General features: G+C 35.0%; 1 protein-coding gene across 4 annotated transcripts in view; it reads right to left on the reverse strand.

Moving 5' to 3' along the window:
• Positions 1-26,455, reverse strand: part of LOC149214595 (phytyl ester synthase 1, chloroplastic-like) — a 417,560-nt gene that overhangs the window by 36,565 nt on the left and 354,540 nt on the right. For 2 of the 4 annotated variants that reach the window (XM_089392341.1, XM_089392342.1), the window contains exon 12: positions 8,758-8,867. The exons of 1 other annotated variant lie outside the window; for it this stretch is intronic. In XM_089392341.1, coding sequence (XP_089248467.1) covers positions 8,758-8,867 — 110 coding nt within the window. Of the gene's footprint in view, positions 1-8,757; positions 8,868-13,263; positions 13,307-26,455 lie in introns of those variants that run through there. One more of the 4 variants, XM_089392344.1, reaches the window with a different exon arrangement.

A 26,455-nucleotide genomic window follows, 5' to 3' on the forward strand; every position in this document is an offset into this window, starting at 1 on the left:
TCATATTTCTAATAATTCTAGAGTGACTTTCCAAAATTAGAAAGTCATGTCTATCATTTCAAGCATGACTTTCCAAAAATAGTAAATCACCTTGCTTCAATTGGTAATCAAGCATAGATGATGGACAATAACTTAACTTATCCTTAATCAATCTCAATTGTTCAATTTTTATTTAATCATCAATATTATCATCATTATTATTATCCTCCTTATCATACTATAATATTATTATTAAAATGGAAATACATGTCATATCTCCTACTTGACACTCAATCATACCACTTTGTACCTCTCTCTCTATCACTTAATGGTTTCGTTGCACTCCTTTTACACTCTCTTACGGGTATTAAAGACTCGTCATAGCACTCCTCTTACACACATTAAAGTTTCGTCATAAAAGATTTCTCTAATGCACTCTTCAATGCATAAGTTACAATCTCATTCAAGGCATGCATACTCTTTATGGCATGAGTTACAAAGGAAAGCGTACCTCCTTTATGGCATAAGTTACAAAGGCAAACATACCTCCTTAATGACATGAGTTACAAAGGCACACATTCCTCCCTAAATGGCATATGTAACTCTGCCTCAAGGCATGTGAGTTACTCCTCTCCTTCATGGCTCAAACTCCTTTCTTCTCCAATATATATGTGTCTGTCATCTTCACTCTTACTCACTTGTGCATTGCGAAAGGAGACTTCGAACTTGTGAAAGAGAGAGTTGGAGAGACTAGAAAAGGATTGAGAGAGAGACTTGGAGAGTAAGAGCAAAACTTGTTGAACCAAAGTGATTTAGTGTTTTCATCAACTGCAACTACCAAAGATCTTCTTCAGATTTGGGTGAACTTCTTCATTCTCTCATTGTATTTTGTTTCTTTGTTGAACGATTGATTTCTAATAGAAGAAGAATCTAGTTGGGTTTTCCCCTTGTGGGTTTTTCCTTGGTCATTGGACCTAAATTTTTGTGTCACTTTGTGTTCTTAGATGTCTTCTATTTTGCATATGGTTTATATGGTGTATGTTCCATCTACAATTGCTTAACTGAATTTGCAGCTAGAAGAAGTTTTATTTTAAGTAATTGTTTTAGCATAAATCATCCAATTTTTAACACTATAATGCTCTTAAAGGGGATCGTTTTGAAATTTATAGATGACATAATCCATGATTCAACACTTTAGAGCCTAACAAGTTAACATCTTTGATATAGACATTGGGATGACCCATAAAAGATTGCTTACTTAGATAAGGAGAGGGTATCTAAAGGGCCAAATGTCCTACTTTGAGGTTAGGTACTTAGCCAATAATGAGGGTGAAAATGCTCATAAGAAATCAAAAAAATTACTCTATATAGGTGGGCAACACAAAAATTTGAAAATAAGGATGTTTCAACTGTAAAACCTTACCAAGATTTAGCGAGTAAGGACTATAAGGAGATGGATGTCTTTGTTGAAGGTTCTATATGAAAACTGTATAATCGAATGTGAGGGGCCTGTTGACCTCTACTGGTCAACTACCCATGCAGTGCACCCCGTTTTTCTTGACAGAAAGAAGCATCACCTGATTAGCATGTCCGTGCCATCCTGCCATCATCAGCAGCTTGATCTTTTTGATTGTAAACCCAGTCTGCATGTATTAACTGTAAATAATCTCAGCAGACATGAGTCATGTATGTAATTTGCCTAGGTGGACCTAACTTTCTGATGATGATCTACGTCCCGGAAGGTTTTTCGTCTCACCGATCCACGGATCGGCAGAGTTTTCCTTCAAACGTGACCCCAAAGCCGGGATTGAGTTTGTCATTAGACTTTAGGAAAATCCTAGTGTGTTAAGTCTGCTAGATTATGGTTGTGTCGCAGAACTGGGTGTTTTGTGAGGGTCTGTATTAAATGGGTTTGTCCCTTAAGATGTAATTTTGTAAAAGTCATGATGTAATGTGTCCTGAGGGTCGAGAAATGTTTTAAATCCCCTCATGAGTCCTAAGTCCTAGGTCCTAGGTGATGTTTCCGAAGGCTTAGTTCAGTGATCCATTTTAAAATGAATTTAAAAAATAAAAAAATGAATAAAAAAAAATAATAAAAAATAATAAAATAATAAAAAATTAAAAAATGAAGCAAAAACCCTAACTAATAAAATAATAATATTTTAAGTGAATAAATCGACGGATGAGATCAAGAGATGTCTTGATCCTCATCAACGGTCGAGATCATTTCTGCATGGATCACTTGAACTAGCCGTTAGGATCATTTCCTTTATATAGGGTCTTGGGGGGTCATTTCAAATTATCTGATCTGTGAGTCTGTACTGAAAAGCTCTCTTGTAATCTGATTTTCTGGTTAATAAAGAAGACTTTGGGGTCCAAATCGTGCTGGTGTTACTCTCTGGAATTGCTGTGAGATCTTTATTTTTCTGCACATTTCAGTTTTCAGTCATTAGTTAGAGCTTGTTTTTAGAGTATTGTGAGCACAGGTATCTTGTTCACTTGCTAGGGTTTGAGTGTTGCTAGGGTTTCTGAAATAATGGCAGGTATCTCCATTATTTCCTGAGATCTAGCAGCATTCTCTCTCTCTTTGCTGATGGTTGCTTGAGATGTGCAGGAAAACCTTTTAGTAGAGAATATTGGTGGGCGTTTGGGGAAGTTCTAGGCTGAACCAGTCGACTCCCACAGGCTATTCTGTGCAGAGCCCAGCTAATTGTTCCCTGGGTTAATCATTCAAAGTTTCTTTTCTGTTTTACATTGAGAGATTTTCTTTCTGTTCACAGTGAAGTTCAAAATTTCTGATATATTGAAAACATTACTGCAATTATTGTCAAATCTGGCATTTCAGGGGCCAAAAATCTGTAAATTAATTAGCCGATCTAGGGTTTTTTTTAAATTTTCATACAGATTTTTTTTTTATCTAGGGTTTTGTTTTCTTGTGTTTGCAGCTGCAAGGTTTTCAGTGATGGCTTAGCGAAATCATGCATACTTCGTTCATTTTCACTTCCTGCCTTCCTTGATCCTCACTGTATTGAGCATTATCAAGTGAATTTCGAATTTGTGTGTGAGCATCAAGTGGGGAAATCTGATTCAAACCAATAGCCGCTTCAGCTTTACTGCTGCCTTTCCATTTCCCTCCTTCGCGTTTCAGATGATTAGTATCTGCCCTTTGTTTTATTTATCGTTGAATATCTGTTACCATAAGCGTTACATATCATTGCGGCTGTATAAAAGATTATTCCAAAATCCATTTCAAGCCGCCGACAGTGATTGACGAAGTTCTGGTGAGGTAATTTGTTGCTGCGTAGATCATTCAAAAGCTCAGGTGGCAATCAAAATTTCGTCGGTATGCAGTGGACACCAATTATCAAAGGGAGATCGAAAATCCTTCAACGCATTGAAACATTCTGTCGGCCCAGTTTTCTGCCGTCACTGGCATTCCTCCGCGTGAGCTCTTCCGCCGACAAACTCCCTGCACATGTCCACACACAAATCAAAAAAGGGAAAGCGTTGAAACAATACCAGGCCAGCTTGGGTCTACATCCGTAGCAGGTAAATCGAATTTGTGCAATACGATCTCATCGTTCAACGTTTTTCCTTTTCGATATGGATATAGCTGCGTTTTTTTTTTTTGGTTTATTTCGTTATGCATAGGTTAGTTTCGTTTTCATAGTTTTACTTTTTAGATTTTAAGTTTAAAAATTTATAAATGTTAGATTTTAAATTTCCAGATAGATTGTTCTTTTTTAAGATTTTTTTTAATATAAAAAAAAAAACAAAAAAATAAAAGGGCTAGCGTAGATCTTAATTAGATTTTAATTTATTGTTTTAGTTTAGTTAAAGTTCTTTTTATTTTTTATATAGTTAGTTTTCATAAAAGATCAAAAAAAAAAAAAAAAATGTTTATAATTTAGGCTTAGGTTTATATTTTTGTATAGTATATAGATTTTAGATTTTTTAGATTTAGCTTTAATTAGCTTTTAATTTTTGTTTTATTTTTGATTTTTGAATAAAAAAATAAAAAATGAAAAAATATATTTTTAGTTTTATTTTTAATGATTAGAATTTAGTTTTAAAATTTTAACTTTTTTTTTTAGATTTTTAATTTCCATAATATTGAAAAATAAAAAAATTGAAAAAAGATTTAAAAAAAAAAATTTGAAAAAAAAAATTTGTGGAGAATTATTTTTTGCAAGTCTCAGGAGCTTTCGCGTTATATGTTTTATGCTGAGATGCTAAATTTTCAAGTTTGAGATACGAAATATGATATCTGGTTAATAATTTACAATTCTCGTGGTGGTTTTAAGCATTTATCTTTTCGAAGTTTTCAATTGCTGGATATCATTTTGGTCATGTGATTTAGCTGATGATAGATGGTTGCTGTTCATGGTCCATGTTTCTATATCATTTAAAAAGTAATCATTTAAACATTAACTCCACAAGGCACTGGTCTATTAAATCTCTAAATCCATCTAGTGCTTATCATATCGTGTATTGTGACAGTTGGTCTTCACTATCTCGCAGGGTCTACCCCCCTTAGCCGCGGGAGACAGGCTTAAACGGAGGGATCGGGGATCAGAGTGACAGCCCCCGGTCCGAGCGTTGTCGTGCCAATCTGCGCGACAACAGGGCCTTATAGAATGGTTCCTAGAATTTTATCCCTAGTAATAGATTTTGATTCCTTGTACATATAGGAAGTGAAAATAACTTGGTTTGTATTGAATAGAACCTTATATTGTATTTATCTTAGTGTAACATTATTTCATTCTAAGCATGAGGAAGGTAAAGGAGAGGTGGTAGTACTAGTCTCACTAACATAATTTTCTTATGTGAATGATCATGGAATTGACCCCTCTAATTGAGTTATTTAATTGTTGTTGGATCTTGATGTAAGGGTATCGTCCTTATAATTTATATGCCCCTAATGATGAGGATGGGGGGGCAAATTTGTGGAATTGGATATAGTTGCATACCTTCTAGAAGTCACCTAGTTAGTTTAGGAGATTTTAACAATTTGGAGTCCTAGAATGATAAGATTGGGTTAAACCCTCTTCACATACAAAGAGAGGTATGGCCTAGAATTATCTCAAGGACAAAATTGGCCTCTACAACCTCAATATGTGCTATAAAGATGACCTCTTTGAACTATAATTCACTTGTTCCAATCTCAGGGTGGCCAAGAAACTATAATGAAGAAACTTGATAAGATTGTCACATCAAAACAAAACACGTTTTTCCACTGTGGAGTGGGGAGACAAATTTGAGTGTTGGGAGATCTTACCCTTTCCAAACCTAAACTCACAATATTTTCCATCTCCTAGAGAGTTTCTTGGATGTGCTTTCCAAAACCTTGATATATGCTTTCCCACCACTAGCACATAACTTGCATCTAACTCAATGCATAGATCAAAAGAGGAAGATGGCTGGACTGAGTAGTGGAATGATGGTATTAGTGAAATCACAATATTTTTTCATGGGTTCGATTAGTAGCTTGTCATTGTTCTAGGTTCATGTTAGTGAATTTCCAAGGAAGAATTTGAGAAAATGTCTAAGAATTTGTAATTTATGCCATATGATGAAGTAGTGTAAATAAGGGTTGTTAAAATCAGAAAATTATTGAAGGTGGAAGAGATTCATTGAGCTTTGGGTGCCCAAATCCATGCTTGATTACATTGGATTAACACTAGGAACTTACCTATAAAGGAATTTTTAAAGGTTGTTGTTATACAAGAAGCTATTGAAAGGCTACAAGCCTCAAGACCTTTAAGGTGGACGGGGGGGTGTTTGGAGAAGGGGGGAGGGGGGAGAGGAAAGGGTTGAGTGGGGTAACCAAAGAAGAATCCATTGAGCAGGGGTTTCTTAGCCATTATCACATTAAATTGTTAGTAGGAAGGAATAAAGGATGGAAATAAGGTCCCTCGATAGTTATCCCCTAAATGAGAGAGATTATGTGATTGAGGGTTGACTTTGACAAAACAAAAGATCAAATGGTTATCCTTAATCACTGGTCGACAAGGACCCATGTGAGCTCTTTAATGAAATATGGAAATTTTTTAGGCTTGACCTCCTCAATGTGAACAAAGAAGCCATTCACAAAAAATCCCAGAGTATACTTGTTATTAAAAGCTTAATTCAATTCATTCCTAATCATCATTTGGTGTTTGATAACTATCTTAAATATTTCTTATAAGATTCTAGTCAAAGCTTTGGCCTTGTAGCTTCTATATATTTTTTTGTTGATAATTACATATAAGAAATTGGTTTTATTAGAAGTTTTATTTTGGACACTATAACAACTATTTGGGAGGGGATGCATTGAGTCAAATCCTCCCTAAGGTTGAAAGTCCTTTCCATTAAGGTTGCAATTGAAAACACTTATGATAATGTGGAATGACCTTCCACTTTGGCAATGCTTCAAGCTGTGGGGTTGGTCTAGCTTTATATTTGGGAAAGTGGAGACATTGTTTTCAGACACATTGTCATGTCTATCTATAAATCAATATTAACTAGAACGAGGTTGGTTTATTCAAGTTAATTGTAGAAGGTAACTTGTCCGCCTTGACACTTTAGGATATGCCAACAAAGGCATTGGGCTATATGCTTCATCACTATACTAAATGAAGGCTTCATTGAGGATATCCCCATCCATGAACCTGATGATAGTTAGATGGTAAATGGCCATTTGGTATTTGACTCCTTTTTTACTACTCTAGAAGAATAAGAGTAACACAATGGGATATATTGAAATTTTTAATGATGTCTCAAGCTCCATGTTGAAAATGATATGACACGGTGCTTTGAAGCTATGCCAAGATAACCTTCTTGGCTGGCTTCTGAAAAATTAAAATCTGTGAAATCTTTGTAGCTTCAAGCCTATGAAAATCTCGGGAAGCCACTAAAAACCACCTTCCTTCAAAGGTGATTACTTCTAAAAAATTCCCATCTTTTAACGAGCATTGTGGCTAGTGGTCCTCACTCATTTAGTCCCATGGAAATACTCTAGCAAAAACGTCTTGGTTTTCAAAAAACCGACTTTTCATGTTTAATTGTCAAATCTTAACGATCTGTAATAATTACGTTTAAGTTTGGAAACATTGGCCATATTTGACAACAAAATTTTGGTTCAACGCAACCAATAGTTTTATTATTGAGTTAAGAATTAATTACAAATGACCTTCTCCGTACGCTACGATTTTCTTCACCATTTTCCTTGTGGAATCAAATGGAGGTAGAATTGTTCTAAGGGATTCAAGAGATACTAACAGATTAATGAGTGTTGTAGGTTGAGTTCTAAACCGATGCTAAATATATGGTTGAGCAAATCCTAGAGGGTTTCCTCTAAGAATTCCACATGTTTGTTCCAATGCTTGTATATTTAGAAACCTTATATCAAACCAAAGAAATCCATCTCTTCAGGGTCCATTGTTTTATGCAACCCACCTCTAGGCCAATGCCTAAAGTATCTGGGAGTTACCTATCCCAAATGCCCCTTTTTATAATAAAAAAGAATTGATTAAATATTTGTTTCAGTTCTATCGCTTTGCTCGACCACCTTGGTTATGGTCCTCAAAGTTGTCATTGCCTTCATGCCTCCATCACGTATAAGTTTACATGTCTTAGCGACAATATCCTATGGGTTGTGTATTTTCATGCCATATGGAAACTAGTTAGAATAGAGATTATATATATATATATATATATAAAAAGAAGAAACAATATTTTATTTGAAAGCACTCTCTGCAAATTTACTTCATATGATGAAGCTCTAATTTGTGTTAACCTCCACTTATAAATTTAGGTGCAAGCTAGTGAGGTGGAACTAAATTTGGTGCATCTTAGGAGATTGTGAGTTGGGTCCATGCATAGTGACTTGACTTAGACATACATTCTCCGCTAGTTTAACTTTCTTTAATAGATTTGGTAGTAGACCACACCTTAGGGAGGGTTGTTTAGTTTGTGAGTGTATTAAGTGTTGAAGCAAAGAGAATTAAAGCTAGCTTGCTCCTCCTTGTCTTGAGAATGAAATATATTTTTGGCTGGAGCTAGTAATTTTCATGGACAAGTGCCCTATGAAACCAAAAATGACGAATATTAACCTCCCTAACTGTTGATGAATTAGAATTCAAAGTGTGGGTTCTAAGCCCTAATGATTGGGAGCCTCCTCAAGGCATGAAGTTTGTTCTTGTTTCTTGTTGCTTGATGTTGATGTTTATCTTTATTTGTAACATGTTAACCACATTCTATTTTTATTTTGGCCTTGGAATCTATCCCTAAGGTTGTCTTCCTTACCATATTTATTTAGGCTGCTAGGGCATGGATTATTATTGGTTTTGATGTAGCCCTTGTGGCAAATGCTAGGTGATACGTCTTTTGTTTGTGGTGGCTATTGTATTCAGCCCACCTTTCTCTAGTATAAAATCACTGTACATATTACCTTTTAACAGAGTTTAAAGGAAGCATTTTATTTAAACGAAAAAGTAATTAATGTAGAGACTTAAATTATACCTACACATGTAAAATAAGCTCCACATTTTTTACATGTTTTCAAGGGATATTGAGTTAGAAAAATATGGATTTAAATATTGCATTAAGGGTGTCGAGAGCGACTACATGTGTGTGTGTGTGAGAGAGAGAGATAGTTGATGTTTGAGATAACAATGACTTATTGGACAATAACATTTCATTAATACAAAAGATGAAAACTTTCTAACACACATACCTCCAAATTCTTGTTTTGTATCTATATTTACTAAGAAAATAAACATGAGAGGGAGGGAGTACCAGCAGTTGATATTGGCTTTCCAAATAAAAAATAAAGTCGGCCAGGAGGTTTTGGAACCACAAATGGTAAATACATTTGTTGGTTAGCAACTTCACCAGATTCTCCACTCCTGTATGAGAATAATAATGAGCAAAGAAACATGAGGAAAGGCTATTTTTTAATGTCAAAAAATGTCTTCCTTATGATATGACAACAATAAATCAAAATTCTTATATTAATATAATTAGCATATATAATAGTCAAGCCCACAACTACCATAAAAAATGCGTGATATAAAGACAACAAATACATATCTTGACCACTTCCTAACACTCCCATAGTCATTGGGTCTTTAGGTATTTATTGTTGAAAATGTAACTAGTGTCGGTCTTCATAATGAAATTCAAATGTACTATTGATGTAATTATTATATTCATTTATTATGATCATTATTATTATTTCTATTTCTAGTTAAAGCATGTTCTTCATGCTTTTAGGGTTTATTGAGTCAAAAGAAAATTTATTATGAGTCAAGGAAATGTTATTGAGTCAAAGTCCCATTTGGGCTATTTATAAGAAATGGAAAAATCATTTTGTTTGCATCAAAAAGTAAATTTTGTCATCCACAAGACCAAGTCAGCCCTCCTGGACAAGTCGACCTTGAAGAGGTAGTTATTCAACCCTCTTGGATGTGTATAAATAAGACAAGTTCGACCTCATTTCATCACTCACTCACAATTTCAATTTTTGTGCCAACAAGAGAAGGAAAAACCAGTGGAAGTCAATGGAGTAAGAGTGAAGGTCAAAAGAAATAGAAAATCAATATTTTTTGCTCTAATTATGTTACATGTGTGAAATTTCATAGCAGTTATAGGGTCGAAACTTCAAAGATACTATAGGTCCAAAAATTTCAAAATTTGACTAGATTTTGAGAGCATCAACCAACGTTGACTTTGTTGACTTTGACATCATTGAAGGAGACTTAGAGGAGGGTTGACATGGGGCTTTTGTGGCGGTCTTGGTCTTGTTTTTTGGGTCTTGGATATCTCACTTTGATATGATTCTATAAGAAGAGGAATTGTTTGGGTTTTCTCCCTTGTGGGGTTTTCGCCCTGGCTTGGAGCCTACATCTTTATGTTTTTTGTCTCTTGTGATCTTCATGTTTTGTATATTTTGGTAATTAATTGATGAAGAGAAGATAATATAAGTAATAAAAGGCCAACAACATTCAAAAGTAATTATCAAGTAAGAGAAATCACCCCTAATCTACAAGCATATTGATTTCTCAACATGGTATCAAAGATAAGGTGAAGAAAAGGCAGATTGAAGGTCACATCTTGTTGGCTTATTTCAAGATATCATTACAATAGTCACATCTCTTTTTATCAATGCAAAGGAAGAAGACTTGGAGTATCAGCCATCACCATTGAAGAAGATCAACTATCTCTCCCTTGACATTATTGAAAGCTTTTTGGTTCTCTCTCACTCATCAACACTCAACATCCTCTCATCAACACTCTTAAAGGCACACAAGGATCTCTACTATTTACATCTATGTAGATTATGGTATAATTCCTTTTATATGAAGGTTCGTGGCATCCATCTAAGTTTGGTACCAACACTTGATAAAGTCTGTAGCATGATTCCGAATTTGTGATCTTGTTTTAAGTCTCAGATATTAATCAAAGTCTGTAGCATGTTTTCTATGGTAGCTCGATCAAAGTCTGCAACTCTGAGGTTTATATATCCAACCTCTAATAAGAAGACAAGATCATTCTTATCAAAGATCATTTTGGGCAAACAATGAAGCAAAGCAAAACTTGGAAGAACACCTTACATCTATGATCAATCACTGTTCAAAAGAGATCCAAATCCCGTGACAAATGACCCAAGTAAAAGCATCAAAAGTTTTTATAACAACAAATATGATAAAGCACCTAATTCCAAAGATTGGGAGAGCAATTTTATGTGGACAAGAATTTACAATGAAGCATACACGACAAATCTGGACCTGTGATCTCTATGGTGGTATCCGAATCCTTTTAACACTATGACATACAAGTCCTGAAATCTTTGTGGCATTATGCCTATGTGGCATTTGAGTCCTATGGCATATCTCTCTCTTTGTTATACAAGTCTCTATGGCATGATTCTTTATGCTAATACAAATCTCAGAGATGCAAATTATCCTCGCTCAAGTGGACTACTAGACTGAAGTTTATTATACGAAAATACAAGACCTATTGAATGAAGTATTGTGTGTAGATCCTAAGTATGTTCCTTCTCCAAGCTCTACAAAATTTTGAAATTATACTCTTATTTCCATTCGAGATCTAGACTGAAATAATTCAAGCATCCAAATGTTTGTTTTCCTTTTCATTCTGAAGTTGGTTTGTAGGCCGAGCCCTAGAGGGACAGTGTAAGTCCAAGATACATTGTGGTCCAAGATGTGTAGGAAAAAATGGAATTTATGATAATATGCAACGTACAATAGTTTGTCATGTCTATGATATATACATGGACAAGGCATATATATGAAGAACAAAAACTAGGACATGCCACCTTGCTGTGATACGTAATGGATCATCTCTGAAGTTATAAACCAAGGCTTTGTAAGAAGCAGACATATCAATGTAAGAGGCAATGTTAAATCTCCCTATAGCAGTACCATGATATTGAAGTTCATCTATGTATGTGAAGCATCCACGCTACCAAGACTCTTTTGCTACACACAATAGAAGAATGAATGACACAATGAAGCCAACCTATCTATGAAGCCATGATAAAGCTAATAGCCCAAAGGAATCTAGACCAAGACGTTGGAGCTCTATAGAATAATTGTGACATTAACATTTGAAGCTTATCTATGTGATAACAACACATGTAGTAGAAGATGAAGGCCCTGAAAAGAAACCTAAAGCCGAATCACCCAAGGATCTCTACTATATAAGTGTGTAACATGTACCAAGTTTTCAAGCAAAATTGTTTTCATTTCTTATAACAGTTAGAGTAGCAACTACATATGCATTTGAAGTACAAAAGATTTTTGGATTTGCAAAGTAATTATGAAGATCTAGAAGAAGCATTGGAAAAGTATACATAGAAGGTGTTGTCCTTTGTTGATAGTTCTAGGCTAAGGAACTGTGTCAAAGCATCTAAAATATTGTTTTAATTTGGGTTTGGATGATCAATGCTTTAAACTGTTAAACAGATACAAATCCGAATTACTTCTTATATAATAAAAGGGTCGATTTTTCACTTTTCCCATAATTAAGCTTTAAAATGTTTATGAAAGGTAGAATTTTAAGATGATATATATGATTCCTTAAATGTTCAAATAGAGTATTTAACTTGTCATATATAGATGATGCGTGTAACATCTTTATACAACCAAACATAGCATTTTAAAGATAACATGAATCAACAATTAAATTATGTAAAGGAATTAACTCAAATAGATAGTTTGAGCTAATTAATCTCTATATTTGATTATAACTTCGTAGGGGATTTTAGAAAGATTGATATTCAATCTTATCTTACCCGGATTCCTTATTAACTTTAAGCATGTGTAGAAATAAATAAATTTGAAAACATAGTAAGAAACCATAAAAAACCACAGTAGAACACAAGCTACTTCAAAATGAGTCCATAATCCTTCAGTTAATCTCATAAATAGTTCAAAGAATTACAATCATGCTCAATGGCTTATCACAAGGGTTCAACCTTTCGTACTTCGAATTACAAGAGATTTATAGAGTTTCTTCTCAAAATATCTAGACTTAAAGACAAAATTTATTACAAAATATCTCTTCCAAATTGATTTGGATTTATTACAAAAATAGAACTGGAAAAGAGGAAATCTGAACTGTTTTGACATCTAGCACAGAATTCGAGGACTATTGCTGGTGACTAGAGATATAAAGTTGTTGTTTTGTTTGTTGTTCCTAGAAATCTGTTCTCTGCTCCTAAAAGCTTGCATCTTGTTGCTGAAACATTTGTTGTCTTCTCAATCGATTAACACACACAATTTGTCCCATCTTTCTTCATTAGGAATAGAAAATTTACCAACTTTTTGTATGCTTCATCGACTTCAGTGTATTTCTCAAAAGTAGGTTTAGTTATGAATAAATGTTTGACTTCATGTTGGATTAACAAATCATAACTTAAACCTTCCATGAAAGCCTTCCCAGTGATAGATCCTTTGATCTTGGAAAATTTAGCTTTGTCTATGGCTATATCATGCAATCTATGTTGATATTATTCTAGAGGGATTAATTTATCACCTATACCTTGGAGGCATGGAAGTCCTTTCTGATGTAAAACATTAAATTTCCTATGAAACATTTTAATTTGAACTTCTAGATTATGACACTGATTCTCCAATTAGAACATTAAATTCCTTTTTGTAAGGACCTTTCTCACCTCCAAGATAGTTTCAGTTTTGTATTCAATTGCACATTCTTTGAGCTCTTCCTTTGTTTTAGAATTTAGAACTCTGATTATCCTGGTAGCATCTCCTGGTTTGTGGTCCAGGTATTTTTTTACTTCTGCCACTGCTTCCTTTGGTTTCTACAATAATTCTTCCTGTTCAAAAATAATCTCAATGGAAGGCCACAATTCAGTCATAGATCATTAATATCAAGGAAAATGATTTCCTTTGTGCGAGCAATAGTCTGAGCCATTACAAATTCACTTTCATAGGTTGCTATTTGTTTCGTTAACTTGAAATTCTTCTAAACTTCAACTACATAAGCATTGTCAGTTTTAAGTTTTTGTTCTTGTAGCCTCTACAACTGTAAACTGAGTTTTTCGATCTCTTGACCTTTAAGTGTCAAGTCTCCCATGGCCTTTGATAAATATGTTGTTGTATCACTAGACTATGTGTCTACAGGAACAATTGATGTTATAGATGTCCCTGTTGTTAAAGTACTTGCAATAGATGTTGCTATGGGGATAGTTATTGAAACATCCAACTGTTGTTGTTTTTCCTTTAACAATGTCTCCGTTTTGGCCTCCATCTTTTGTATCTGGACATTTTGTTCAATTATTGTTTTGAACATATTCTCTTTTCCTACCTCCAATTGACTAACTTCTTTGGCCTGTGGGTGTTCTGGACTAGGAAGCTTCAATTGTTTCCTTAATGATAGGATATCAACATTATTTCTCTTTATCATTTCTTCAGTTGCTTTAACATCATTAGGATCATATCCCAATTTTATTACGAGGTCTTCTAATGACTTAATTCAAGTATCTTTGGCCAGTGATGACATTTTCTCCATCTTTAGTTGTGAATGAATGTTATTCAGTGAAGCTTGAAGTTTGGAGGTTGCCATGGCTGAACTGGTCAAAGTAGAATAAATCATTTCTTCACCCTGCTTATGTAGGTCAATCTGATCAATGGCATGGATTTGTTTGGTGTCAAAAGAAAAAACTGATGTCTTATAATCTTCTGCACCTCTAGGGACTGGAACTTTGGGTTCCAAAAAAGCTAGCTAAAATTGTCCCTTCTTTGTGTCAAGTGTAGAAAGAAGTCTGTGCTGCGCAGTGGAAGTCTGCTTCCAGAATTCAGAATATGTGGTGGACTTCAATGCTTGATTCTTTCTTTTGATCTCTTTATACCTAGCAAAAATGTTTTGTTGCTCTGTACCCTAGGAAACAAATGATATAGGAGAATTTGTGGAAATCTCCTCAATCCTTGGAAAGGTAGAAGTATGAGAACTTGTCAATATCATTGTTTCTTGCTCCTGTGAACTTTCTACTTGAAAAGGCTCCCCTTGAGTATTAGTTTTCTTTCTTCTTTTAAACACTTGGAAGTCTGTCTCTTGAATTTCTGAAACTGAAGGAGACAAACTTGCTCTTGGCCTCTTAGTCTCTTTCTCTTGAGGAATTGGAGTTTGTGAATTTGTTTGAATATCAATTTATTCCTTTGCCTCCTGCAATGTGTTCTCTTGCCACTCCTCTTGATTTGCATATTGTTCTATTTATGGCCTTGGTGTATGTGCATAAGGTATAGTCTTCTTTTCAAATCTTAACTTAGAAATAATCCCCAAAGGATCATAAGACCAGGTGAAGCTCAATTTGAATTCCATTTCATTTAATAGAAAATTTGCCTCCTTTGTTGTTGCTCTGGTGTTGACAATGAATGGTCCTATATGTGCTTTTAATTTGAACAGAGACTTTTTTTACTAGAAACAAAGTGTAGATCATCCATATTCATCATCTGTTTTATATATTCTAGTGCAAAAATCTTGATTGGCACAAATTTAGGCAACCTATAGGGAGGTAGCTCACATCCATAAATTATGATCTCTGTGTAATTCTGGTAAAGATACCAGTCTCCAATTTTTGTCTGCTCATTGAGGTGAAGAATTCTTTTGATCTCAGGTGAAATCCTAGAAATAACATCACTGCTGAGAAGACACAATGCCATATGTAGAAATTGATTTACATAATCAGAGAATGAGTACTCTTTTGTGTTCTCCCTTACTAAGGAAGTCCAATGAATTACAAACCGAGGATTTCCCTATGCATCTAAATTTTGTAATGGAAATTTAAATCTATTCTCCCTGAAAAATAGAAGCAGGTACATAAGGACTAATTGGTGCTTGAAAGCATTTTCAGTAGAAAACTTCAAGAATTGATCATGTATGCTCTCTGCCAGAAATTCATTGTAATTGAAAATATGTGATGGTTTCTCTCCTCCTGAAAATACTGATAAAAATCCTAAAATTACCTCATCGACCCACTGGTCACTTGGATAGCCTAACAGACACGAAACCATGGAGATAACCTGCCTAAACATCTCTGGAAATATGGAAGAAGAGTAGGGTGGATTTGTTTTTGGTAATTCAAAATTTTCAGGTAAAAATGTTTTAAAGATTTTAGCTCTTTGAGGGAATGTGAGTTTCTGATAGATCTCCATAAGAGAATCTACAGAAAAAGGGTGCAAAGGGAGGGTAGGTTTGACTTGAAGAATTTATTGACTCAGGAGTAACAACAAATAAAACTTCATTATTTTGGGCAATCACAACCCTCTGACTTCGGAGATATTTGAAATTACACTAGGTGACAAATTTTGGGAGGAAATGGGTCTGAGGAAAGGTGAATTGAGGCAGGAAGGAGTCCCACATACTCAATTCATCACTAGCATCTAGAAATTTCTTATTCGCCCAGTTATGAAGTTCATAGAGTTCGAACTCACAATGAGTTTCACAGATCTTATATTGTTTGTCAACTAGAGGACTCTCTACCACTAATTTAGATTTCCCTTTAGACGACGACATGTTGAATTCTATATTTACAGAGAGGCGTATCAAATTATCGGGAATTTAGTGATCGCTAATGTGGCAAATGACTAGGAATTGATGGAATCTGGAAGATAACCACGTTGCTGCAAGAGAATGAGAGAAAGGGAAGTTTGAAGGGCAGTGGGATGTTTTTATAAGTTTCAGAAGAGTTTACTATTTTGGCGTGTCTAGTAAATGCATCTAGGAGTTGGCGGGATGGTTTAATGATTATAATGGTTAATTGGACATTAGCGGGGAAATTGATTGATAAAATGGTAATGTGATGTGGGAAAATGAGTGATATACAAGTGGCAAGGCGTGGAGGAGCGATGGCGGAAGTGGAGCAGAGGAAAGGTGGTTCTCGGGGGCGGGCAAGGGGGGGGGGGGATTCGAAATGATATGGAGAGGACGCGTACCTCGGGTGGTATAATATAAAACAATTTTTCGGACACCCTCGGCCAAGTTAAACATCAAATTGCACGGGGGGCTGGGGCGGGGTCCGAAATGCATCCCCCGCCATTGATCAGGGCAGGGGTGATCTGCGCTATTGATTTTTACGCGACGTTTATTACAAGCAAACAAAATGTCAAATCAACAAACTGTACCAGCAATGCAACTAATTAATCCTTGATTAATTAAACTAAAAAGGATTAACATTATTTTAAAACAAAATTAATCACGACGACATTTAAACAAGCACGCCCATACTTTGGGATTTCATATATATATATATTACAATCCAATTTTATTCTTTTTGTTATTTTTCTTTTCTTTCTTTTTGTATTTTCTTTTTTGTATCTTTTTTTAATATATTTTTTTTATTTTTTCAACATAAAGGAAATGGAAAATATTTACATGGTGAAAAAAAGTTACAACATTGGCTCCATCTGGGGACTGCTTCCCCCTGCAGGATGCAGAGAACTTGTAGATCCATGTGCCTTCTCCTCGGGCTATGGAGTCTTTGCTGTGAAAATCACACTTGACAGTGAAACTTAAAAGAAAACCGGAAATTTACAATGAACTATGGTTGCAAGCATTTTTAGTACTGAATGTAATGTTTGAGATATTGCCCATTGACTGGCAATGAAGAATATTGTCCTTCTAGGTTCTGCAAAATAAAAGTATTGTTACCCTTCACTTCTGCAATGCTGAATGGTCCCAACCACAAATTGTCAAATTTGCCATGCTTGCCTCTTTCCTCTCTTCTGGTATCCCATCTTAAAACTAGATCACCTTGTCTGAAGTCTCTTTCTCTAGCCTTTCTGTCAAATAAAATTTTCATTTTATTCTGATATTGCTGAAGTTTGAATTGAACTTCATCTCTGTCTTGATTTAATTCAATGATCTGATTGATTCTTCTTGAAAAATCATCAGCTTCATCATATGATTCCTGCAGAAATTTCATGACTAGAAATGCTAGTTGTGTGGGAAAAATTGCCTCAGTTCCATAGACAAGTTGAAAAGGGGACTTTCCTGTAGATCTTTTGGGTGATACTTTGTTTTCCCAAACTGCATATTTAAGATGACTATCCCAACTCCTTTTATGATCTTCCAATACTTTCTTAATGACCTTAACCAAACTTTTATTTGATGATTCTGCTAATCCATTACCTTGAGGGTAATAAGGTGTAGAATGATGTAATGAAATATGGTACTTCTAACAAAACTCTATCATTTTAATACTGTTGAAATCTTGTGCATTATCTGTAACTATTTGTTGTGGACAACCAAATCTAGACAATATGTTCTCTTCAATGAATTTGATGACTATTGTATCTGTTGCATTCTTTACAGGAATTGCTTCTACCCACTTGGTAAAATAGTCTGTAGCAGTTAGAATCCATCTGTGTTGGTTACTTGATGTTGGAATTATTTCACCTATGAAATCTAATCCCCATTGTAAAAAAGGTGCTTGAACTAAAACTGGAACAAGGGGTAATGCTGCTAATCTCTGCTTACCAACAAATATCTGACACGGAATACAACTTCTTACTTTAGCTCCAACCTGTGAAAATAATTTAGGCCAATAGAAGCCTGCTCTCAGAATCTTGTATGCAGTTGCCTTCCAAGCATAATGTCCTCCACAAATGCCTTCATGAAATTGTTCAATAACTCCATCTGTTTCACTTTCAGTTAGACATAATAAAAGGATATTGAGAGGATCCTTCCAATACAAATTGGCATTGATGATACAATATTTCATGGCTTTAAGTCTAAGAGATCTAGATTGATTCCTTGTAAATTCAGGAGGGTACTTTAAATCTTGAAGAAAATTTACAATGTCTCTATACCATTCTGAAAGTAAGAATTTCTCATCAATGTGTAAAGGAAGAGGAACAAGATCTGAACTGGAAGAAGGTTCTTGTGGATTCTTCTCACTTGAACTAGAAGAAGGTTCTTGTGGATTCTTCTCACTTGAACTCTGCAAAATGGTATTGATACCAAGAACTTTACAATTTGATTTAGCCAAAAGTTTAGCTAAACCTTGTCCTTTTACCAATTTGGTAGGTTTGATATCTAGATCAAATTCAAGTATCTTTGCAATCCATCTTCCCCTTTTTCCATCTGTATTAGGTTGTGTCAAAACTGTCTTTACTGCATGGTTTGGGACATAAGCAATGATAGGAGAGTGTAAGACATAGATTTTGAATGATTTTAGGGCTTAGAAAAGGGCATATGCTTGCTTCTCTATGATATCATATCTTAACTCAATATCTCTCATTACTTTGCTGAAAAAGGAAATGGGCTTCTCATATCCATCATCATTTTTTTGTAGTAAAACAACAACTAAGATAGTTGTTGTTTTACTACAAAAAATCCTAAGGAAGAAAAACATAATCACGCATTTCTCAGCACCTGGAACTATTAGGCAAGGTATGAGGTCTGTAAAAGATGATATTGACAAACATCAGCTTAAAGGAGTCTATAAAATAGATTGTTCATGTGGAAAAAGCTACATTGGTGAATCAGGTCGCTCCCTACAGACGAGGCTCAACGAACATGGCGCTAATATTAGGAATGAAAGGTCTCGTACTTCAGCCTTGGCAGAGCACTCCTCAAAAACTAAGCACCATATCTGCTTGGAAAGCGCCTCAATTGTCGCAAGGGAAGAGCAACATCATAGACGAAAGATCAGAGAAGCACTTGAAATTATCAAACATCCTCATAATCTAAACAGAGACAATGGTATGGAGATTAGCGGGAGCTGGCTTCCCTTGATCAGGGAAATCAAGATCGCCAACACGTCCCAGGTATAGCATATCTTCTACCTTTATCATTAACTATTAAATTTTTTTATTCTTAACTTAAAAATAAATAATAATTATAATAATAAATAAACAAATAAATATATAATAAATGAATAAATCATAATAAATGAATAAATAAATCTTAATAAAAGGTACTATTTTATTTATTGATATTAATTATTAATGATGTCGTAATATTAATTAATATTAATTATCAAGTATTAATATTAACTACTATTTATTAATTATTAAGTGATTAATTAAGTATTATTAATATCTATTAATGCTATTAATATCCATTAACATTAATAATATTGATTTATTAACATTATTAACATTTATTAATATTAATTAGTTTAATATATTAATTAATTTATATAGCAATTAATTAATATATTATTTATTATTAATATTAATTACTGTTAATTAATTATTAAGTGATTACTAATTTAATATTATTTATATTAACATTATTAATTAAGTATTATTAATATTTTTAACACTATTAATATCTATTAACATTATTAATTTTGATTTATTAACAATTTTAACATTTATTTTTATATTAGTTAGCTTAATATATTAATTAATATAACAATTAATTAATATATTAATTATTAATGTTAATTACTGTTAATTCATTATTAAATGATTATTAATTAAGTATTATTAATATTTTAACCCTATTAATATCTATTAACATTATTAGTATTGATTTATTAACATTATTAGCATTTATTAATATTAATTAATTTATAGCAATTAATTAATATATTAATTATTATTAATATTAATATAATTTTAAATCAAATAACTTTAAATATTAATAGAATATACTTATTTCTCTATATTTTTAAATACTAATATATATAAAAATAAATAAACATTTCTCAACAAAAAAATATAAATAAATAAAATAAATAAATAAATAAAATAAAATAAAAAATATTATATTAACATATATTCAATATTTAATTATTATTACCATTAAGGTTATGAATTTTAAATTAATATATTAACTCACCAGTAAAAATTAATATATAAAACTCAACAATAAAATAAAAATACTTTATCAAAAATAAATAAATGAATGAATAATTAATAAATAAATAAAATTAAAAATAAATATTCAGTCGATATTCTGCTGATCCTAAAATTTATTTTCCTCATTATTATTTATTTCCTTCTAAGCAGCTCTTCTTTTATCATCATTCATAAGTCCTGATGATGGATACCAGTTGGGATTTGAAACGTTGGCATAAAAATGTTCATACTGTGGATTCTCCGGTAACTGAGTCAAAAAAACTAAGGTAGTGTCAGAAGCAAAGGAAAATATACTAAAGGGTTTTGAGTAGTCTGGACTAGCTAGTATTGGGGCTTCAAAAATAGCCTTCTTGATCTGTGAAAAAGAATATCTAGCATGTACTGTCCATTTGACTTCATGATCCTTTTTAAGCATATTAGTAATGTCTTTGACTATCTCAGCATAATTAGGTATAAATCTTCTCAAGAAATTTATTTTTCCTAGAAATGCTTGAATTTCCTTTTTATTTCTAGGTAAAGTAATTACCTCAATTGTTGAGACTCTTTTTGGATCAATGACAACTCCTTCCTTTGAGATTATGTGTCCCAATAGCTTCCCTTCTTTCATTGCAAACAATAATTTTTTGGGATTAAGTGAAATCCCATATTTCCTGCACCTTTCAAAAACTTTCCTCAAGTGCTTTAAATGTTTCTCATCAGAATTAGAAATATAGTTAAATCATCCAAATAAATGACAATGAATTTATTTATCTTACCAATAAATGCAAGATCCATTGCTCTTTGAAATGTTGCTCCAACATTGATTAGACCAAATGGCATTCTAGCATACATAAATGTACCCCAAGGAGTTGTAAATGTTGTCTTTTCTCTATCTTCTGGACTAACTAGAATCTAGTTATATCCAGAAAAGCCATCTAACATTGAAATTATAGCTGAACCTAAGACCTTTTGAAGTAATTGATCCATCTTTGGTAATGGATAATTATCTTTTAAAGACAGTTTTTTTAGATTTCTAAAGTCCACACACAATCTTATTTCACCATTTTTCTTCTTGACAGGTACTAGGTTAGCTATCCATTCAGAATATCTTAAGGGAACAATTATTTTTGCATCCAATAGCTTTTTAATTTCTCTTTCAATAATTAGAAGCAAGATTGGATTTATTCTTCTTAACTTTTGCTAAAAAGGTTTAGCTTCTAGTTTGAGAGGAATTTTATGTTGAATAATATTTGTCATAGGTTTTCAACTCATCATATGACCATGCAAATACATCTTTATAATGTTTGAAAAGATTGACATATTGGTCTTTAATTTCTTGAGGCAATTGTAGTGTTGTTTTTATCAATCATAATTGACTGAGACTGCAACATTTAATTGTCAACCCAGGGTAGGTCTTGTTGTTTCAATGGACTTCGCACTCTCTGTGCCGATACACTCCAGCCAAGAATAAGAAAAATGCATAAAACAGTAAAGGATGTCGTTGATCTAAATTGCTTAATCAAACTGAATCAAACCATGCATGTAGACATAAAAACACTCTACAGAATTAAATCACACTTCGCAACTATCAAAGCAAGGGCGCACCACACAGGAACTAATATCTACTCTAGCTGGTTACTACCATTCTGTTGATTAACTCAATGTAACAACATAATATAAATGGAAACAGCAGTGAATGTAACCCATGATTTGTACAACAACAACGAGAAACCATAAATCAATTAACTAAACTAGAATGTACACTACCTCTATCACTGCAATCCCTGCCAAAGAGGAGGGCCCTTCCTCCTCAGCAGGGCGCAGGAATAACACAAAAGTGATTAACGAATCAGTTGAAGAACAATAACAACATCACTGTGCTGATTGATATTAAAAATAAACTCAGAATTACAGAAGCAGAGTAACAGTGCTTTTTTATATGTCGTATTCTTGTACATGAAAAATCAAGTTCCTTACATCCCGAAATTAGAAACAAATTATTCATGAGAATCTCACGATTCTCATGCTGATAAAAAATAAAAGTAGTTACAACCTATTGCTAAATACAAATATACATCAGTTACGATTGCAACTGCTTGGGTCTTGTTGCTTTAAAAATAAACAATCCCTACTGCCGATAGCTATTATGTGGAATAGTACCCACATTTGCCAACTACGGGGTAGCAACATTGAGTGAATGGCGGTTTGGGATGTCTCGGTATCACTTGTGACAACACTTTTGGTGTGATGGCGAATTCTTGTATCAGCGCTTGGTGTAATAGCATCCAATGTGTAACATCATCCAATGTGTAACAGCAAACCGTTCTACCCTTTTCTGCAGTTAATCCGCGCTGCCTGTCTGCTTCATAGCTTTGTTCTCACGAGCCATCACTTGAAAAGAAGAGCTTCCAAAATGCTTCTTTAATACTCTCCCAATTAGCCACAAAAAGGAATAAAGCCTCGTATTATTTGGTAAAATACAACAAAGTAACATGATAGTAGAATAGGTTAAAAAGGTGAGAAAATAGGGAATTTGATCATGTAAAGTCATAGGCCTAGAGGACAGAAAGGTCAAAACTGGGGAAAGAATGTGCAAAAAATAGGTAAAAAACCACACCCAACATCTCCCCCCAACTGAAGCAACTGCATGTCCCCATGCAGAATCTCAGCTCCTTCTACTGTACCTCCGATGCAAGTCTGTGAAATTGTAGGCACCAGTAGTGTCTTCGCCTAGAGCTCTGAACCCTTGAATGGATATCAACTGACGTGGCCAAGATTCCTCTTCGTAGTCACATAGGCAGTAATCCGGCTGATACTCCTCCACTGGCAACCATATCAAAGGAAATTTGAATCTAAGGCCAATCCAGAACGCCCCCAGTGTTTGTACAATCTGAGCATATTCCGGCACCTGTGTAACAGTAGCCAAAAAGTTCCTATACTCAAAAGGATCCCCTTCTTGTATTTCAGCGCTACAGGCCTTAGTGCGCTTGAGACATCCTGCTAATGCTCGACTTTTCATCTCTGTATACAGGTTGAGGCAGATCCTCATGATCCTTTTCCTATAGGTGGCCGATTGCTCTCTGATTTCTGGAGTGCTCAGGAATAGTTTAAACTCACGCCGGAGTTCGTAAGCCATCCCTGGTTCAGCTCTGACCCACAATGTTGTTCTCTCCTCATTGGCTTCTGCTGATTTCTTGGCCAAGTGCCACTCAATCTGATTCCTCATGAATGAAAGGAAGGCCCGCAACTGTAAATCCCCCATGTAGGAGAGGACACTTGCCACCATCTTCATGCTAACATATTCACACATGATATTGTGCAAGAACAACTCGCACAACAAGCTCTGGTCATCAAAGTCACAGGAGCGAAAAATTTCCAAAAAAGTACGGGTTGAAGAACCCATATAGGACCTACCTTCAAAGACTGCCTTTAATTGAAATAAGTAATAACATTCCCAAAGGAACACTGGGTATGACGGGGACGACCGCCTGCATGCTAGCAGGTTTAGAGCAAGGTCATGGAGTTTGGTCTTATCGTCCATCAGGTCCAAGACCTGTCGATTCAGCTGATACAATTGTTCATCCTTCTTCTTTATAACTTCTTTGTGCCTTTGTGCTTCCTCTTCTCTTTCCCATTCTTCTTTTAGCCATTTTTCTCTCAGGGAATCCATCATTCTTTTATGTACTTTGAGTGAGATCACTCCCTCCTATAGAGAGTGCCAGCTACTTCCACTTTTGTAGCTCTGGCAACAACAACAATCTCTCAGAACACCATCCTTCATCAGGACCCGATGTTCTTCCGCATGCACTATCAATTGAGGGTGTAGCAGCCTCCTGAGGGTGAAACTGTTCCACCTCGGCTGCTGGTTCTTGTGTAACAACAGCTTCGTTAGTGGATTTTGTCACAGTTTCTTTATCTTCCTGGTCAGCTTCCATTTTCACTGTTGGTTCTTGTGTAGCAGCAGTGTGATCCACAGACTTCTGTACATTGTTTTTCTCCGGATCGGCTTCTGTCTTCACTGTTGGTTCTTGTGTAACAGCAGTGTTGGCCGTAGGCTCATGGATGTTAGCTTCCTCTTCCTTCCCTTGGCTGACTTCCTCCTCCACTACTGGTTCTGATGAAACAGTAGTGTCAGCCAAGGGCTCTTGTGTATCCATTACCTGATCACTTCCTATGGATTGTGCCATCTCGGTTGCTGGTTCTTATGTAACAACAACGTCCTCGATGGGTTCTTATGTAACAGCTTCCCAGATTTCAATTTGAGTCTCCCTCGAGGTGGTATTTGCTGCACAGAATTTAAATCCTGCTGCCACCAACTTCTCAGCACAGGCTATGCACAGAGTGCCCAAGACATCTCCCCTTCTAGCCTTGTCTACGGCCTCTGCCAAAGTATCTATCCCTGGGGCTCTTGGCTTTGCCTTTCCTTCTGCTAGTTGTTCCCTCAATTCTCTATTTTCTCTCTAAAATTTCAATTTTTGACAGCAAGGATTGGGTTTCGCTCTTACCAGGTGAAGAAGGTTCCTCTCGCTGAGCCTGCTCCTCATCCTTTTGCTCTGCTGCTTCTTTGTTCTTTCTTGACATGGACGGGGACTCTGGGTGCCCACTAACCCTTATCCTCTGCTTCGGCCTCCTGTCACCAATTGGTTTATCAACCGGCCTCTTGCTAACCCTTACTGTCGAGGGCTGGGGTTGCTCCTTTGTCACCTCTGGAGCTTCCTCAGACGTCTCTGTAAATAATTTCTACAAATCCTGCTCTGATACCATGTAGAAATTCTGTGTAGGTTAACCCAATAATGCAATATAAATCAAAGCAAAATATTATAACCTACTTCTACTATCAATTTGCGGAAGCTTAAAGATCGAGCTGAACAATATAACCAGAAGAAGAAGAATCAATGGCACAATACACATGAAAATACTTTGGGGAAAGCCTCAGCTAAAAACCCCACACTATTGTATTATCATACATGGTGGAAATACATAGGAATTATACAAAGCCTTAGCTCTCACAGCTAGCCAGCTCTCAGTACAATCCTCATAGATGCTCACAGGCAATCTTGGCTTCTCTCCAGCCTTCCTCTCTGCCCTCCAAGCTCCTATTTCCTTGCATTGTTCCTTGTGGATGATTCTCCTGTTACCAAGTGGAAAACCTTGTTCCAAAACTGCACAATCCTCAAGGATTAAATCCTTGACTGCATGCATGAGTTTTCTCCATGAGAAAACACATGTAATTGATAGTACACTGTCCTTAACTTTAATCTCAACTGGGTCTTTCTCAGAATAGACATGCATGAGTTTCTGATGAGGGAATCTTCAGTTAACTGGAGTAGCACTAGTTGAGTGCATGCATGCATCAACTAACTGTTAACTCTCTATTAGTTCCTCAAATAGTTTGAAACTAATTTAACTGGACTTAACTCAGTAAACTGAGTTAACTAATTAAAACTCAAATATAACTCAATATTATCTCCTTAATTTAAGGGATAACTCTTGCATGACTTTAGAAACACTTCTAACTTGAGTTTCTCCAACTAATTAATTTAAAATAAATTAATTAATTATTTCCAAGTAGTTGTTAAGACTAAATTCGATTTTAATTCACAATTTAATTCAAGGACAAATTAAATTGGAATATTCTTGTTGCCATATTTCAACACTCCCTCTCAACAAGAAAGGGATTATCTGCCACCCTGATCCTGTCTCTATGGAACTCGAATTTACACTTTGACAATGCCTTTGTCAAAATGTCAGCATCTTGCTCCTTTGTCGAAATATACTGCAGCAACATGATCCTCTCGACCTGTGAAAAGCCACGGGCAACAAATCTTGCCTTATGCTTCTCCACACTACCATCAACAGCTTGCTTTACCTTGTAAAGCCAACGGGAACTCACAACTGACTTGTTCTCTGGTCTCGGAACCACGTCCCAAACACTGTTACGAACTATGGAGTCATACTCCACCATAGCATCAACCCAAATCGGCTGCTGCAATGCTTCCTCAAAGGAATATGGCTCGGTCTCAACACATTCCCCAGCAAGGGCCATGTATCCAATGTACCTCTCAGGTGACCTCTTAAGTCTGCGCTGAGAAGATGATGCTCCCACATTCTTTCTCACATCCTCCAACAATCTGTCAACTTCTCTTGTGTGCTTCTGTCCA

This window comes from Pinus tabuliformis, chromosome 1_1, assembly GCF_031772625.1.
Source record: "Pinus tabuliformis cultivar Carrire ecotype Pingquan chromosome 1_1, CPIR1, whole genome shotgun sequence".
NCBI classification, from domain to species: Eukaryota; Viridiplantae; Streptophyta; class Pinopsida; order Pinales; family Pinaceae; genus Pinus; species Pinus tabuliformis.